Raw genomic sequence first — 18,604 nt, 5'->3', positions numbered from 1 at the left:
AAAACTTTCTCTCCCTACCTGCCCTCAAAGCATGACAAACCTGGATGTGTGCAATTTATACACACTGTTCCTTTCTGATGGCTTCTTTTTTTCCAATATGAGAGAAATTAATTTTACTTTCTCCCAATGTATTAATAGCTGTACAAGGGAATTCCACAACGTTCAAAAGTATTCTCCTCTCTCCTACGTGTAGGTTTATTAGCAAGCATTTCCTAATCTACAGAGAAATCTAATTTCACAAATAGATCCGAGCCACTTCAATTGATGGCTTTCAATTGCTATCCACTGGGGGACGATAAGGGAGGAGGAAGTTTGTCAGAAACACTTTCGCTGAGGCGAAGAATGATTACCAAAGATGTCTTCATTGACTGCCACCCACCTACAGTCGATAGTACTCAAATGAACACGCCGATAGTGAACTATATAAGACAAGCGAATGGCTGCTAAAGGCGCATCCTACTGTTTTGGGTTTAGAACCGATCGCTCCTCATTCACTCTCTAACCAAAGAAGTAAGTCTTCACTGGGAGAAAGAGGAAGGAAAGTCTCTTAGCAACTTAGAAATACCAGAGTTGAGCAAAATTTGACTCTACTTCAAGGTAAGCGCTCCCTCTTATCCTGTTTAGAGAGAGAGACATTTTGCCAGGCTGCTGCAATTCTCTTTGTAGTCAAGATATGGTGGCTGGGGTTTAGCGATTTCTTTAATTATTCCAGGGGTTGTGTCACCACTTAGAATAATCAGGATCCGCTCGCCGCATCAATGAATGAAAGGCTAAATCCGTTCCTAATTCATTCCTAGAGCTAGACCTATGCAATAGCTTCTGGCGGAGGGTTGGAAACCTCGAACTATTTTGGGGGCAGTTCGCTTGCTGCGAGATCTTTTTAGCTCTTTTGACAAAAGGGAGTTGCAAGTGATGCAAACATAAATCGGTTTGTAAATAACTAAATTATTCCCCTCTTTTGTAATCCTAATTGTTTGCTATATTTAGAATAGCTTACTACATGTATTAAGTTCTCTGGTAGGAGTCTCAGCCCGTCATTTTTGTGTTTGCCTTTTAAACCGCCCTTCATATTTGTCTCCGCTCCAAAATAATGAAACATCCCCGCCTCCGTTTTCCTAAAATACTTATGGAAGTATCTTGGCTGTAGTATCTCCATGTGTGTAATGTGCTCGCGTGGATGTAGGAGGGCTTTGAACTCTCACACTGATACAGTAAAACATACTAAAGGTTTGGGCTTTTAAAATGTATTCCTGTCGGAGCACTGGCTACATTGAAAAACAAAGCGCCTAAATTCTCTTACCAGTCACCTGGCAAAATCATTAACCCACCCGAAAGCCAGGAGTTCGATCAATGAATGTGCCTAGTAGCTTCCCAGAGATGAAAGTCAAGCACATAACTAGAACTGGGGGAAATTGTCATTCTAAGTGGAAAGACAGCGAGAGTGTATTTTATATAATGTATATCAGTATGAGAAGCTAGGGCAATGCCAGAATAGTGTGGGGATTTCTAGTTCTATGGCTTAAAAATCCTGAGAACATTTCTCCTTCCTTCCCCATTAAAAAAAAAGTCTCTGTCTTGGTTATCTGTGTCCAGCTGAAAGTTAAAAGTGGTTGTAATTCCGCTGAAAGACTAAAGCTTCAGGAGTGATCACACTGGGAGAAGAAAGCCAGGCAAAGCCCCAGTAAAGCCCTGGATTGTAATATGTGCTGCTCGGTTAATACTCTTGTCCTAATCTGTGTCTATAAATGAGTCCTAAAGGGATCTGAGATGAAACTGCAGCGCTTGCCGCGGTGGGCGGGGAAGTGTGGCGCGGCCAGGCCATCCGGAGAGCCCTCCTTCTCCCCCGCCGCCCCCCCACGCCAGCGCAGCGGGGCTGGCACTAGCAAGGTCCCCAGCCCGGCAGCGCGCAGTGTAGGCGCAGGAGAGGAGAGGGGTGTGCTGAGCCCAGCGCCCTTGCGCCCACCCGGCTCCCTGCGCGCCCAGCAACACGCGCCTCCGCTGCGCTCCAGCCAGTCTGGTCCCAGCAGCGCTCTTCTACCCAGCGCCCTGCAGCCGGCCCATTGGCTTCGCTCGCTTTCCCCACCCAGTGGGACAGGAGCCGGCCCCAGCATGAGGAGAGGGCTGGGTGCGGGCACGGCCAGGAGCTAACCGTGGTCTGCTCTCTCTTCTCCCAGGAGCCAGAGAGATGCGAGGGGCAAAGAGATGTCACGCTCTGCCTGCCATCTTCTTCCTGCTGCTCACTTCAGCCCCTGCGCCGCCGGGGGTCGAGGGCAGCAACAGGGACCTGGAGGCGCCAGGAGGGGACAGGAGGACTCTGCTCGATCTCCTCTTGCAAGCTGTCGGGGACAGCCAGAGCCACCAGCCTCACCACCCCCCGAGGGGGGACAGGGTGATCTCCAGGCGCTACAGCGGCAGCGCCCTTTACTCTGCCGCTGTGGAACAAGACCTCCGGGTGACTTCCTCCGCCTCCAAGGAGCGAGCAGCTGGGCAGGTGCCCCGGCTCTTCACCAGCTCCAGGCATGTAGGTAAGAGCAGCGTCCCTTCCCCTCTCCTTTTCCCCTCCGCGCCCCCGATCCCAGCAGGCGGGGGACCGCTCAGCCTCTCTCCCCATCCCTGGCCTGGCAGAGGAAACTTGTCCTCAGCAGCTGTGGTACTTGTCACACCTAGGCCGGGAGGAAGGGCGCGTCTCCCCAGCTCCCGCGAGGGCAATCACGCGTGTTTTGTCGTGCTCCGTGGGGATCCGTGTTTCTTCCCCACCCCTCTATGTGCGGGAGCGGGACATGTTGATGGCTTTAGAGCCAGCGGGAGCCAAGTTGACCGTCCTCCTGGCTCGTCTGAGATCTGCCGCTTGCACGTGGATCCCAGCCGCGCAGAGGAGCTGGCCTCAGCCTTGTAGAAACACAGAAGCAGAGAGCGAGCTTCTAGAAATCTGCTTCTCCGCTTCCTTCCCCCTCTGCCCTGGTGTCCTTGTCGCTGCTGCTCGGCTCCCGTGGCAGCCACCGCAGCGCGAAAGCTGCAAACTTTCGGTGCAGGCAGGAGCGGGAGCAGCGCGCGGATGTTTTGACTGGAGCAGAGCTCGTGGCCCGATGCCCTGGATTGGCTGCTGCTGTGAGCTGCAGAACTTTCCCCACCTTGTCCTTAAAGTTTCTACCTAAGCGATTCCCATTCACTTTCAGGTCCTTGGGTGCCTCGTTAGCCTTTAAGTGCTGCAGGTCTCCCAAGGCTAAGAGCCTGAGTTTACCCCGTGAGCTGCTGTCCCTCTCCCTTACACACCCGCAGGCAGGGCGCAGGAGGTCGGATGATGGGCTGGGGCAGCGGAAAGCACAGCGCTGGGTAGGGAGAGCCGCTGGGGGCGGGGGCGATCCGCTGCAGTACGGGGAGCCTCTTACAGAACAGGGGCCAGGGGCTGCTCCAGGGGAGCTTTTCTTCTTTATCACTTCGCCGTCGTTTCCAGGCTCTCGGCAGCCCCTGGATTTGTTTCTGCCTTTGTGTCCCTCCCGGGGCAGCCAGGAGACTCAGCACATCCGAGACCTGGTGGATCATAGAATATAATATCAGGCTTGGGAAGGGAGCTCAGGAGGTCATCTAGTCCAGGGGGTTGGCAACCTTTCAGAAGTGCTGTGCCAAGTCTTTATTTATTCACTCTGATTTAAGGTTTCACGTGCCAGTAGTATATGTCAACGTTTTTAGAAGGTCTCTTTCTATAAGTCTGTAATGTATAACTAAACTATTGTTGTATGCAAAGTAAATAAGGTTTTAAAAATGTTTAAGAAGCTTCATTTACAATTAAATTAAGATGCAGAGCCCCCCTGGACCAGTGAGCAGGACCTGGGCAGTATGATTACACTGAAAATCAGCTTGAGTGCTGCCTTCACCACCCCTACCATAGGTTGCCTACCCCATCTAGTCCAACCCCCTGCTCAAAGCAGGACTAATCCCCAGGCAGATTTTTTTCCCCAAGTCCCTAAATGGCCCCCTCAAGGATTGAACTCTCCTACCCCTTCCCTCAGCAGCACCCTGAAGGGGACTCCTCTCAGACCTGTACTTTTTAAACAACTAGCAAGCAAATATAGGAAGCAATTTATTATCCTGCGGCTTCTGCTTTGGCTCCATTCCCCAGACTAAGAGTTCAGCGCGCGCGTGCGTGCGTGCGTGTGTGTGTGTGTGTGTGGTGGAGGCTAAAGTTACACCAAACCTAACAAATTATGCTGTCCTTATCTGGAGGTGTGAGAGGGGGAATCGAGTTTACTGGTGTCATGTGATTGTCACTTTGGCTGCAAAAGTCGAGCTTCATATTTTTTGGAAAAACAAAACCAATGAGCAGTGGTTTTAAATCAAGCCCCTCCCTCTTCATATTTACATTGTTTTGTTCTCTCCTTGGGTCAGCACAGAAACAATTCTCATGAAAATGAATTCCTACCCACATTCTGCACTGGCAGTTCTTTTATTCCTGGAATTAAGCACAGAGAAAATAACTGATGTTACATTTAGCTCTGGATTTGTTAATTCAAGATGTCTTGTTTTATTGATACTAACAGCACCATTTGGTCCATATATTAAATAAATGCTAGCAACTTTCATGAGTCTGCCTGGGGGAAATGCAGTTTACCTTTTGTTCTTTTTGTGTGAAGAAGGTCAGAGTAGGTCAGAAACATTCCTCCCGTTAAGCAATAAAGTATGGCAGGGAAATGAATTGTGGGTTTAGGCATAAAAGTCAATTGTGATCAACATAATTGTGTCTAGAACATATCAGGTACTAAGGTCTTATTGTGATAACGTCTTGTATCCAGTAATGATGTCAAAACACTGAGTTACAGTGATTAGTTATCTGCAGAATTCTTTAATAGATAAGTGTATACGTAAGACACACAGTCTTTTGTCTATGTGGTTAGGCTATGTACATTCTACATAACTGGTATTTTTGCATGAAAGTAGCATTATAAGATTTACAAAAAGGAGATTAAAGCGTGAATATATCGTGGCTGTAGCCCACTGGTGTTTTCCATCAAGCTCACTGCTATTTCCTCCTGATGATGCCGAGCAATGAGAAAAGACACATGAGAAAAGTTGATATGGCAAAAACAAATAAAGTTTGGCCTTTCAGTATTGTGCCTCTTCTATACACAGTCCTTGACCTTTACATTTCAAAGGTGCAGGAAGATGCCATTAGTGAATACAGTCCCAGGAAGGAGAGTATCTTTAATGAACCTGCCAACATTTTCCCCCAGTGCTTAGACCACTAGTTTACTAAAAAGAGAGGTGCCCATGATGCATGATATATCACTATCCTGGCTTTGACTACATGTGAGACAACTGCAATATGTCTGATTTTTCACAGGTCCCCCTTTCAAGGCAACATGCAGGATGTTTGACCAAGTTCCACCATAAGTAATTTATTCTCATGACTGGATGGTAGAAGGACAGAATAATTGCACTCCCTGGTCTATGTATATAAATCCTCAGGCTGGGAAGTGCTATTTTTTTAAAAAGCATGATAGATGCAAAAGAAGCATAAACCTCTTAGTGTTGAGAGCAGCCAGACTAACTCTGGGAGTTATAAAAAAAAGTCTATTAGAAAACATATTCAGATAATATCCCCACAGATTCATGTGCTGAGAAGAAGGGTGATAGCAGGGAACATAGGTATTGACATACCAGAAAAGACTAGTGGGGCATCAAATCCTGTATCCTGTCACTAACAGTTGCTAATATCAGATGCTTTAAAGGAAGGCATAATTATAAAATACCTACCATAGAGGAAGTTTCTTATGCACTGAAATAAAAAAGTTAAAGGCATATAATATATATATATATATATAATATCTAATGTAACAGTGACTCTTCATTACCCTTATAAATATCTATTTTTTAGAATCTTTTCTGATGGACAGAGAAATACTTTTGAGTGCAGTTCACACAGCATGATTTCTTTCTCTTTAAATACTTAGTTTTAGAGAATGTAGTGCTTGTGAAGAATGCAGGACTAATAATCTTGGAAACTGCAGACTCCAGTTATCCATAGAACAGATACAACATGGTTAAGCTCCGAGCAAGCTTCCTCCCTGACCTAGAGAGATCTTCTCTAGAGTTTAGAAATTTTCATGCTTATTCAGCTTCTGGATTTACTGATACAGTAGACAGCGAGGGTTCCAATTACACCTATTTTCATGGCTGAGGTTTTTGAGGTGGCTACCCATCTACTTGAAACTGGATTTAGCTATCAACTCTTTTAATTTATGTCAATGGCATGGTTACAACTTTTGTTTCAGATGGTCACAAAGTGTCTATTGAACTGGATTGATAAATGGATCTCTCAGAAGGCTGGTTCACTCAGATCAGGATGCAGATAGAGCTCCTTATTTGGCTCATCACTTATGTTCATTTTTTAAAATGATCATTTTGTGTCAAATGACAATTCAGTACCCCTTTCTGTTTCTTCTTTCAAAAACAAAAGGTACATGGAGTTATGGTACAGTAGGAGAAACACCTATTTTATGTGTCCTTCCTTTCCCTCTTCTCCTAGGAGCCATTCAATAGATTTGGAGAAAGAGGTCTTAGATTATACTAATCCTCTCATATTGTGCATGGAGACCCTTATTTCCAGATCCAGTGAAGATGACAGCTTCTTCATCACTTTCTCTCTCTCTCCACTCAGAACCCAAGTCACAGGAACCTCCATCGCCCAGATCCTTCCAAGTTACACTTGTCATTTTGATTAAGAAAAGTGAGCATTTATTCCCCAGAGAGATATTCAGACAAAGTAATATCTAGCAACCAAAAGACAATCTTCTGCTAGGATGTCTTCTAGAATGTGACTAGAAATACAGTGTTCCTTTGAATAGTGTGTTATCCCTAATGGAGTTAAATTTGCTACTGCAACATCCATACTTTGAGCCTCTATAAGCCTGAGAACTAGTCATATTAAGAAGTATATTTTTTGCTTTGAAAAGTTGTTATGGGTCCCTCTTTTCTGAACCACGACTGACATTTTCTCCCTATTCCCTATATGTAACTATGGTTTCCTAATCGTCATTACTCTGAATACATGAGTTTCCAATTCTGTCTTTTCATCTGAAAATTAAAGTAGTATTTTACACAAAGATACGGTGGTCCTCAAGTTATCTTCTAATTGAATGTTTGGGTAAACATGAATATTTCATTAATTTCATGAGATTTTCTTAGCTGCCTTTTATCCAAATACTTTCTGCAAAACAGGAACAGCTTTGGTGTACCTTATTATGCTAAAGTAGTCCTAAAAATTAAAAGACCGTATATATTCACTATTCTTCCTTTATGTAGAGGAAAGAGTTATCTAAATTCACAACAGCTAGGTGGCTCAAATTTTGCCTTTGTTATGGGAGGATATTATTTTAAAAGATATCAGTTGATTTTTTCCCAGGATTTTAGGTCACAAAGCCAGGTTCTGTTCTCAGTTACACCAGTGTAAATTCAACAGAAACTTTTAAATTAAACAGACAAGATTTTAAAGGATGTAATGGAGAACGGAATTGAGGCTGATGAAGAATAGAAACTTACTTTTTAATTTCCTATTATTTTTATAATAATTAGCATGTTCTGTCATGATGCACATGGGATATTCCAGGCAGTGCCTATGCCATCTCAATTAATTAATTATTATTATTATTTATTTATTTTCAATATTCAAATAACTTTTTCCTACCTATAGTATGAAGGTAAAGATTTCTGGATATTGGGAGAAAAGGAAATAACAGTAGTCAAAACTTTCCATTTTCCAGAATAACATGTCCACCAGACGGACAAGCCCCTAAAGATTAGCTAAAGTAACAGATGGAGCCACTTTATAAGTAATTCTATTTTATTAAGTTAAGAAGTCTAATATTTTTATTTGACTTCCTTAGTTAATCTTGTGGTTCCAAATCTACAATTTGTAAGTCAATCATTTTTATTGGAAGCTTGGTGAGCAAGTCCTTCTGTGAGCAGCTTCCAGTCACTTAATCCATGATTAAGGATTAGTAGTTTTGGTGTTTTGAAGGAAATGAATTGATATATAAGCAAAATTATAATTGTGTGTGTATACAAAATCTAGTAGCTAATAGACAGCAAATTAATTTTTATGGAGTAAACAAACCATAGCAAGTTTAGCTCTTCTGATTGTCTTCTCGTTGAAATAATTATCAAGGGATATTTCAGCAGAATTTCTGGACAGTGTTTGTATCATCAGGTTTCAGACATTTTACAGTTCGCTATTATTTTGTAATGACTAATGTGTATTTTGTATAGTTATTCTGGAAGGAAGATTATATTTAGCACAGTGTTATACCATGTGCTTTGTAACTCAACTAGCTCTTTGTGTTTTCTTCTGTCTTGAGGGGAATCTAATAATATTGTGTTTATTACGGTAGTGCTTAAGAGCCAATCAAGAACGGAGCCTCGTTGTGCTAGGCACTGTACAAACACAGGATGGAGGGTGGTTTTTGCCCCGAAGAGCTTACCAATGAAAAAGGCAAGACAGACAAAGGGTAGGGGAAGGAATAGAACATCCAAGCAGATGGCTTGGATGAACAATGTGATGGCAGACCAAATTCAACCAATATTAGGGTGACCAGATCACAACACTAAAATATCGGGACACATTGTGGTGCCATCAGCCCCGCCCACTGTCCACCCCTGCTTCTCCCAGGCTCTGCTCTCACTCTGCCCCAGGTCCTGCCCCCTCCCTGCTCGCTCCCCGACCCTTCCTCATCCCCTGACCCCCTGCTGGCTTGCTGCATCCTTCATCAGTCTCCCCACCCACTGCTCGCCTCCCCACCCCCATTGCCCATCCACATCTGCCGCTTGCTTGCCTCTTCACCCTCCCCACTTGCCACTTGCCTCTTCATCCCCCTGCCCACCACTCACCCCTGTGGTGCTGACTTTCCGTCTGCCAGGTGGGCATTTGCCCACCCCGCCTCTTCCCGCCCAACCATCTGCCCTTGCTCTGCCCCCATTCCATCCCCTTCCTTTAAGTCTCTGCTCCTGCCCTGCCTCTTCTCCTCCTCCTCTCCTGAGTACGAGGTATCCCCACTCTTCCCCCCTCCCTTCTGGAAAGCACTAAGTGCCGCCAAACAGCTGTTTGGTGGCGGGAAATGCTGGGAGGGGGGAGGAGCGGGGACACAGCACACTGGGGCTGGAGGGAGAAAGAGGCGAGGAGGGGGGAGCTTGGCTGCAATTTTTCCTCATGGAGTCGGTGTCTCCCTCCTGCGTGCCTCCTTACCTGAATATCGGGACAAATGGCACCCCAATCGTACATTGATCGGGATGCAGGACAAAAGGGTTAAATATCAGGACAGTCCCAATTTTATCAGGACATCTGGTCACGCTAACCAGTATCAGTGTTATTAATACAGAGCCTTTCAGTTACAGTTTTGATTTGTTTGGTGCTATAATTCAGGCCTAATTTGCCCTCCATTTTATGACAATCTGCATCACATGTTGATTCTTAAGGCTAATTTCCATTTTAAACTTTACAGGCAGTGGCAGAGGGTCCAGTCCGGCAAATGAATAATAGAAAGTGTAACACTTACAACCTTGAGTATTCCTATTGAGTTCAATGGGGCTAACAGTCATATGCATTATCTACGCTGGTACTAAGTTTAGCACTGAGCCCTACATGAACAGTAAGAGATGTGAAATAGGTTTCTGTTAATGCTGTAGGAGTACATTTTGTAGGGAGAGAAAGGATAACATTTTTATTATTTAATTGTACTATTATTTTGCCCTGTATATTTTTCCCTTATAAGCTCTCACAGAGAAGATCCTATTAGTCATCTTTTTTTTCCTGATCAAGTGTTTAACATTTGTCCTATTGAACATGCATTTTTGTTTTATTTCATTTTATTCCTTTATCTGACATCCTGTTTCTCTGTCCCCACTCCCCTCCTTGGAACGCACCTCTGTGATCTCAAGCTGTTCCCTCCTCCTGTTCAGGAGCCATTTCAGACCCACCTTTTCCTACCAGATGCAATGTTACTTTTGTATTACCACTGACAATGAATCATAGAAATGTAGGGCTAGAAGGGACCTTGAGAAGTCATCAAGTCTAGCCCCCCTGTGCTGAGGAAGGATCAAGTAAACCTAGACCATCCATAATAGGTTTTTGTCCAATCTATTCTTAAAATCCTCAACTGATGGAGATTCTACAGCCTCCCTTGGAAGCCTATTCTAGAGTTTAACTACTTTTTATAGTTAGAAGGTTTTTCCTAATATCTAACCTAAATCTCCCTTGATGCAGATTAAGCCCATTATATCTTGTCCTACCTTCAGTGGACTTGGAGAACAATTTATCCCTACAGTCCTCTTTATAACAATCCTAACATATTTGAAGACTGTTATCAGATCCCCCTCAAACAAGCCCAGGTTTTTTAACTTTTCATCAGAGTTCAGATTTTCTAAACCTTTTATCGATTTTGTTGCTCTCCTCTGGACTTTTTTCAATTTGTCCACATCTTTCTTAAAGTGTGGGACTCAGAATTGGACATAGTACTCCAGATGAGGCCTTACCAGTGCCAAGCAGAGTGGGACAATTACCTCGTGTGTGTTACATACAAAACTCCTGTTAATACAGCCCCAAATGATATTATCTTTTCTCGCAATTGCATCATCTCACATTCAATTTGTGTTCCACCATAACCCCTGATCCTTTTCAGTGATACTACAACCAGTTATTCCCCATTTTGTAGTAGTGCAGCAGATTTTTCCTTACTAAGTAAGTACTTTGCACTTGTCTGCATTGAATTCTGACTAATTCTCCAAAATTCGTCAAGATCTTTTGATTTCTAATCCTGTCCTCCAAGGACCCTGCAACCTCTTCCAACTTGGTATCATCTGCAAATTTTATAAGCATTCTCTACACTTCATTATCTGAGTCTTAATGAACATATTGAATAGTACCAGGTCCAGGACTAATCCTGGCGGGACTTCGCTAGATACACCCTCCGAGTCTGACAGAACACCATTGATAACTACTCTTTGAGTATGGCCTTTCAACTAGTTGTGCACTCACCTTAAAGTAATTTAGCCTAGACCACATTTCCCTAGTTTGCTTATAAGAATGACATGTGGAACTGTGTCAAACAGTGCCGGCTCCAGGCACTAGCGAAGGAAGCAGCTGCCTGAGGCAGCCAATAGAAAGGGGAGGCAGTCCATCTGTTGCTGGGGCGGCATGTTGGGGTCTTTGGCGGCAATTCAGTGGCAAGTCCTTCAGTCCCTCTGATCCTCTTCAGTGGCACGTCAGTGGCAAATTAATTGGGTTTGTCTTTTTTTTTTCCTTCGCCACTTGGGGCAGCAAAAAAGATGGAGCCGACTCTGGTGTCAGAACCCTATGTCTTTGTCTGATATGAGTGTTTCTCAATATCGGTCATCTTTATCTTGGCTCTTAATTTAAATAATCCCCCCACACACAATAGGAATGTGTGTTCCCTGAGCCCCAAGCACAGGGCAAGTGTTAAAAGGTTGGATTGTCATTGAATTTACTGATGCATCAGTGGATTAGAATCCTGCTGATACAGTTTCTTGCCTGATGGCTCTTCCCTCAGGACTATTGCGCAAAGTATCACACTTACATTTTGAAATCACTATGTGTGTGCCTGCCAAACATGGTTTGACATTGCTGTAAAGGGATATGGACTCTCATATGGACAGCTGTTTCAACCTATGTTGTGCCAATAGTCCTCAAACCCATTCTGTATGGGGTCAAGCCTACAGGCCACTGGCCCAGCTTCTGTGTGAACAGTTAGAAGTACAACTATATTGCTTTTTAAAAATATAATGAACTCCATCAAATAAAAATTATTAGATAAGTTATAGTGACACGTACATATCTTTTTACAAATGGAAGCCAGACAAGACACATTGTATAGGATGTTGAAAAACACCTAAGTGATTTAGGAGTACAAGTCCCACTGAAATTCAGTAAGAATTGTGTTCCTAAGCCACTTAAGTGTTTTCAAACCCTCAACTTGTGTGTCCTTTAAAATCAGTGGTCCCCAAACTGTGGGGCACTCCCTCCCAGGGGGGCACAGAGGAATGTTCAAGGGTGTGTGGTGGGACCAGGGTGGAAGAAGGAGTGTCACCTAGCTCTGCTCTGCCCCCACCTCCCGTTCGGTCCTGGCCCCAGCTCATGTCCTGGCCTCAGCCCCCGGCCCCTCTCCTGGCCATGGCTCCCAACCACAGCTGTCGGCAGGGAGGGGGGGGCACAGACAGATTATATTAGGGGCAAGGGGGGTGTGACTTAAAAAGTTTGGGGACCACTGTTTTAGGCCAAGATTTTTTTTAAAAGGGGCCTAAGGTTAGGTTCCTAAATCCATGCCTCGGGATCTAATTAAGTGATGTGATTTTCAAATATCTTGAGCACTTCAGTGAAAACTGTTGGATGCTCAGCACTTTTGAAAATCAGGTCACTTACTTAGGAACCTAGATAAAGACTAGATAAAGTTAGAAGCCAACTTTTACCATCTAGGCTGAGATATTCAGTGCTGCATAAAGGATTCAAATTATTAAAAATTATGCATCCAGACCTCCATAGATGGCTTTGAAAACTTCTCTCCAATCTGTAACCTGGATGGCTGCTCACATATTTTGCATGAGGCAGTGTTTTTTCTGAGTTCATGTCTCTCTCCCTTTTGTTACTGACTTTATATACCACTCTAGTATCTCTTCTTCTGTTACCCTGATTAATGATGGTTTGTCCCATCCTATAAGTAAATGCTGACAGATATTGGGCTCACACCTTTTCATGGTTATGAAGGCATTATGGGTGTGATTATAGAATGTGTTTTGAATACCCATATGGGCATTAGCTACTCCCTGCTAGGTGTAGTGGTTTTGTAGCTCAGGCCCAGTTTTCTTGAAATCCTATTTTGCTCTTAGTACAATACAGCTGACATTTCAAATTCTTGTGGCTCCCTGTGTACTGGGGTTTGGTCCAATGCAAGGTGATAGCTATCTGTATGGGATTCCCTCTTTTCTGTGCTTTCTCATGGACTTGTTATTTACTGTATTCCAGTAACATCCAAAGGGTCCAATCAGGGTCAAGGGCCTGTGCTAGGTACAGTACAACCATATACATTGACAGTGGGCTGGTTTCTCTGGTTTGCTAAGTCCACAAATTGACTTAAAATGGCCAGACAGAGCCAGTGGAGAATCTCCTCTGTGCAGGGGAACTCACCACAGATGGAAACCTGGCAGATGCCGATCAGCCACCTCCTGTAACACCTGCACTACCCACTCCCACCGTAGAAGAGGATGAAGGGGGTGGATGGGTGAAGGGGGAGTGTGGTAGAATAGCACTTTACTAAGCCTGATACCTCTCTGGCATAAGTTTGAGCTATTTCCCACAGCTGAAACGTGAGCTGGGTCTGTGTAAGTGAGGCTCAAAGAGCTGTACATGGCGCTGTCTCAGCAATTCCCCCCCACTGCCATTGTGCAGAGTTTTGATATAGTCTAGAATCTGTTTCACTATCAATGCCCTGAAGAACCTACAGTTTAATTCAGTATAAGACCTAAGTAAAGGAAGACAAATAAAAACACCTTACCAGCACGATTTTTTTAACCATAAACACGTGATCTGTAATCAGTTCACAGTGAACTGGAATCCTGGTTTCATACAACACGCTCTAAGGATCCACCATAAAATATGTTACTTTTTAACTGTACACTAATCAACCATGTTGTCTTCTGAGAAGGTTATATTTTAAATTTGTAAAAATATATTTTAAAAAATTGCTCATTACTGTATTTTTACCTTATGCAAATCTAGAATCAGCATAGTAAATATATAAATATATAATCATGTAGTTGTTTAAAGCAATTTGTATACAGCTTAATGCTTTAGATGTTCAAGTTTTGAGAGGCAAGTAACTTTAAAAAAAAATCTTATTAATATTAGTAGGGGCCTGACCCAGTAAGGTGCTCAGCAGCAGTGCCCATTGAGGGCGCTAAGCCGCAATATTTTTGGAGCCCCTCGCACACAACACATACTAATAATTAGTTGGGGACCCCCTTGAGCTGCTCAGGGCTTTAAGCAATTCCTTAGTCATCTTATGCCTAGTGCAGGCTCTGCGCAGCACTTCGGGCCTGGATCCACAAAAGGACTTAGGCACTGTGACTCTGAGAGTCACAGCACCTAACTTTTAGGTGCCTAGAAAATCACAGGAGCACATTACGATTCACCAAGCCAAATTAGGTGCCTAGGCTCCCTGTAGAATGAACGAGAAGAGAGAGATGCTGCACTGTGATTCACAAAAGTCAGCATGCTAGTCAGGAAGCTGCCAAAGCTAGCTAATGGGATTGCCAACTAGAGGGGTATATGCTAAGCTCCACTCCTCTCTCAGAGCTAAACACTTACTTCTGGACTGCAGGGAGGTCCCTGCCTCTGCTAGTGATTTACAGCCAGGAACCCTCTTTGGATGCTGGGTGTTAGGAAAGGTTAAAAACAAACAAACAAACAAAAAAAACCCAGTGATGTCTCCCTTACTAAACAAGGGAAAATCTTCTGATGCGTCTGGAATCCTGTTTGTATTGTATAACTGTATTTAGCATGACAAATGAGCCCCAATAAATAATGGGTTAAATTTTGGCTCCATTGAAATCAATGGCAAAATTCCCATGGACTTTAATAGGGCCAAGATTTTACCCAATACAGAAGGAAGCAAATAATAGGTAAAATAAATTAGCTTCAAAATAATCTGTGGTGAGGACTGGATGGTTCACAGGATCAATAATGGGATGTGAATTTTTACCTCTATGCCAGCTATGTGACTCAGCTTAGCTTGTTAATGAGTCTGTGACCAAACTGTTGAATGACATGAATCAATAAGTTATTTACTTTATTCTGTACTATTATCCAATTACTTGTTAACCCAGCAGGGGCATAGCAATCAGCCAAAGGTGGTGGGTGATGATCTGGATGAACAAGAGTTACAATAGGGTAAGACTATGGGATATGTTTATTGTTACATAGGCATCTATTCAGCAGCATGTAGAGTACCTGTAGCTACAGACAGCAGTGTGGATGCTGTGAAAGACTCTGGCAGAGGTGAGGCAGTGGGAAAAGGCTTCAGCAGGGCTCTGGTGGGGGAGAGGTAGCAGGTGTGGCCGAGCCTTTCCCCACTGCTCAAGTCTTCCTCTAGATTGAGCTCTTTGAATCTTTCACTATAAGGCATGTTTTCCAATCTTTTAATCATCCTTGTGGCTCTTCTCTGAACCCTCTCTAATTTATCAATATGCTTCTTGAATTGTGGATACCAGAATGAACACAGATTTCCAGCAGTGATTGTACCAGTGCCAGATACAGAGGAAACATACTTTTTCTACCCCTAGTTGATATTCCCCTACTTATATATCCAAGGATCACATTAGCTCTTTTGGCCACAGAATCACACTTGGAGCTCATTTTCAGCTGATTATCCACCATGACCTTCAAGTTTTTTTTCAGAGTCACTGCTTCTCAGGATAGAGTCCTCCATCTTGTCTTTATGACCAGCATTCTTTGTATGAAAAAGTGTGACTTTATTATACTGAAACACATACTGTTTTCTTGCAGTCAGCTTACCCAAGATATCCAGATTGCTGTGTATCAGCCAGTCCCCCTGAATCTTTGCATTATCTGAAAATTGTATCCCTCATTATTTTATGTTTTTTTCCTTCCAAATCATTGATAAAGATGCCAGGAACATATTCTGCTGAGATCTCTTTAAAAACACATTCCATTGACAATGAATCCCTCATAATTACATTTTGAGACCTAACATTTCACTAATTTTTAATTAATGTATGCCATGTTAAATTTGTATCATTCTAGTTTATTAATCAAGATGTCGGGTGGTACTAAGTCAAATGCCTTTACAGAAGTCCAAGTATATTATATCAGCACTATAACCTTTATTAACCAAACTTGTAATCTCATCAAAAATTGATATGAAATTAGTTTGACAAGATCTATTTTCCAGAAACATATATTGATTGGCATTATTATGTTACTCTCCTTTAATTCTTTATGAATCAAGTCCCTTATCAGCCATTACAAGATTTTTCCTGGAACTGATGTCACGCTACCAGGTTTGTAGTTACCTGGGTCATCCCATTTAATTTTTAAAATATTGGAACATCATTAACTTTCTTTCAGTTCTCTGGAACTTCCCCTTTACTACAAAACTTACTGAAAATCAGTATGAACAGTCCAGAGAGATCCTTGATCGGATCTTATAAGCTCTTGGATGCAAGTTATCTAGACCTGCTAATTAAAAATGTTTAACTTTAATAGTTGCTATTTAATAACATCCTTAGTTTCTGTTGGAATGGAAAGTATTTCATCATCATGTCATCATATGATATGAATACAGTTTTTTTCTCCAAATATAGAATTCTACTCATTGCCATTGTTAGGATTCCTTTCATTCTTGATATATGTAAAAAAAAAAATCTATCTGTGGGCCTAAACTTATTCTTCTTTGGATTTAGTTTTAAATTAATTTTAAATGTTTGGGACTATGTCTGGAATGAGAGTCAGGGTGGAGGAAAATGGGGAAAATCTTTGTGAAAGAAGTGGGTTTTCTAGAGGGTTTTTCAGGCAGAGAATGAAGTTGTGTGATATCATGGTTTTGGAGTACTACAGTAATAGTTGCATTAGAAATACAGTGTGGGATTCTCAAAAGTGCATAAGTGGCAGAATATAGGGCACATGAAGCAGAGTAGAAAAGAAATGATATATAGGCAGGGTGCAAAAGGTGAGGATAAGGAGTTTGAATATGATATTGGGGTAAACTGGAAGCCAGTGCAAACATTCAGGAAGACTGACATGTTCAAAAGCAGCAGACAAAGAAGATGCAGATAAGTTTGAAGGATATACTGTGAAATTTGGGGAGGCCAGTGAGAGGAGGTTTCAGGAGTCAACTGGACCAGAGTAATAGGAACGTAGAGGAAGGGATGAATTTTAGAGAAACTCTAAGTGGAGAACAGATAGGATTTAACAATGGCCTAGGGACTTGTCTACACCAACAATTTGTTTCCAGCAGGCTGGAGTGTGACTCTACTTCACACTAGCCTACCATAGATTAACTGTCTGTGTGGACCCTGTTAATGTGCATTAACAGTTTTTTAATACGCTTTGACCTAGTCCTCTTTGAAAGGGGACAAGTCAAAGTGCATTAACAAACTGTTAATGCAGCAGAGTTCATGTGAACAATTAATATGAGGTGCTAGTCCAGGGTAGATTCACACTCTAGTTTGCCACAAACTAATTGTTCATGTAGACAAGCCCTATATGTGGTGGAGGAAAGAAAAAAGAGTGTCTTTAGATTACTCTACGGCTGTGAACCTTGGTGTCATTAGAGATGGTGAAGTTGTTGACAGTGACTGAGAAGGAGAGAGGATTTTTTTTTTGAGGAAGGAAAAATAAGGAGTTCCTGATTTCCTTTTCACTTTGAATTTAAGTTGATGACTGGACATTTGAGAGATATTTCCCATTTAAAAGAAGCAGGGCCAGATAGAATGAGAGAGGTCAGAATTGCTGAGGTAGATTTGTGTATCATCAGCTTAGGGGTGATAACTGAATCAGTGAGAGTTGGTGGGATCACCCGTTTATACCACAAAAAAGTGAGAAGAGGAGGGAGGTAGTGAAGGGGCTCTGAGAGACATTGGATGAGAGTGGGAAGTATGTAAGATGAAAATGAGGGGCCATCTAGTAATACAGTGACTGGAGAGGTAGGATGGAAACTGATTCAGTTTGCCATAGTCCAGTTTCTGTCAAAAAGTGTCCACATCACAGTTAGCAGTTTCTGGAAGCCTTGTTGCCAGTTTCAGCAGAGGCCAGAGGTTGATTTTTTATTTTTACAGATGTTCTTTCCAAGTGAGAGTTGAAGGAGTTTGCCAGGGTAAAAGTATGCCTGTGCTGCATCTGTGTTGTAGAGGATTTAATCTTCAGCATTCTTTATCTAGCAGTTTTCACAAATAAATTTACTAAAATAATAACACATTTTGTGTTTTTCTTAAACAGTGCCGTTTAAAATATGTTTTAATATATTTTCTCAATATATCATTATTTGAAAGAATTACACTTATATAAACATATCACAAATGTTTTCTTCTGTAGAAGAAGTACTTGATTGAGATTGTACTGAAAGATATAATTTCCTGAGTAATATTTTGATGTTCGTGCTTTGAGTAGGTTTGCTTTTGGTTATGAGGTAGGAATTGACCATGGGTTGTTAGAAAAGGGTATGGTGTTAGTGGACATATATACACACATTCATGTACACAGTGAGATAATATTTTCTATTCAGACATCTTTTCAACTGATTACTTGTGGCTTTTATAATAACATAAGTTTTTAAGCAATAGTATAAATTCCATATGCATGAAAATAATTCCTCCAATTACTCTGGAGGAAAATCAGCAATGTCTAACTATACTTTACCAAATCTCTAAAAATGACTAATGTGTACTAGGATTTAGTTGGGGTTGGTCCTGCTTTGAGCAGGGGGTTGGACTAGATGACCTCCTGAGGTCCCTTCCAACCCTGATATTCTATGATTCTATGATTCTAGGAGAGAAATACCTAGCTGGACACTCTGTGGAGGAGCCCACT

The 18,604-nt window shown here is 42.4% G+C and overlaps 1 protein-coding gene across 2 annotated transcripts in view; it reads left to right on the top strand.

The window, feature by feature from the left end:
- The first annotated feature begins 398 nt into the window (after positions 1-398).
- Positions 399-18,604, top strand: part of ALKAL1 (ALK and LTK ligand 1) — a 53,913-nt gene continuing 35,707 nt past the window's right edge. Inside the window, exons 1-2 of one of the 2 annotated variants that reach the window (XM_030549563.1) lie at positions 399-597; positions 2,175-2,525. In XM_030549563.1, coding sequence (XP_030405423.1) covers positions 2,186-2,525 — 340 coding nt within the window. In that variant the 5' untranslated portion in view covers positions 399-597; positions 2,175-2,185. Of the gene's footprint in view, positions 598-1,943; positions 2,526-18,604 lie in introns of those variants that run through there. The other variant, XM_030549562.1, reaches the window with a different exon arrangement.

Source organism: Gopherus evgoodei, chromosome 2, assembly GCF_007399415.2.
Source record: "Gopherus evgoodei ecotype Sinaloan lineage chromosome 2, rGopEvg1_v1.p, whole genome shotgun sequence".
Taxonomy (NCBI): domain Eukaryota; kingdom Metazoa; phylum Chordata; order Testudines; family Testudinidae; genus Gopherus; species Gopherus evgoodei.
Note: the sequence above shows the minus strand (reverse complement) of the source record. Positions and strands in the feature narration are given on the sequence as shown.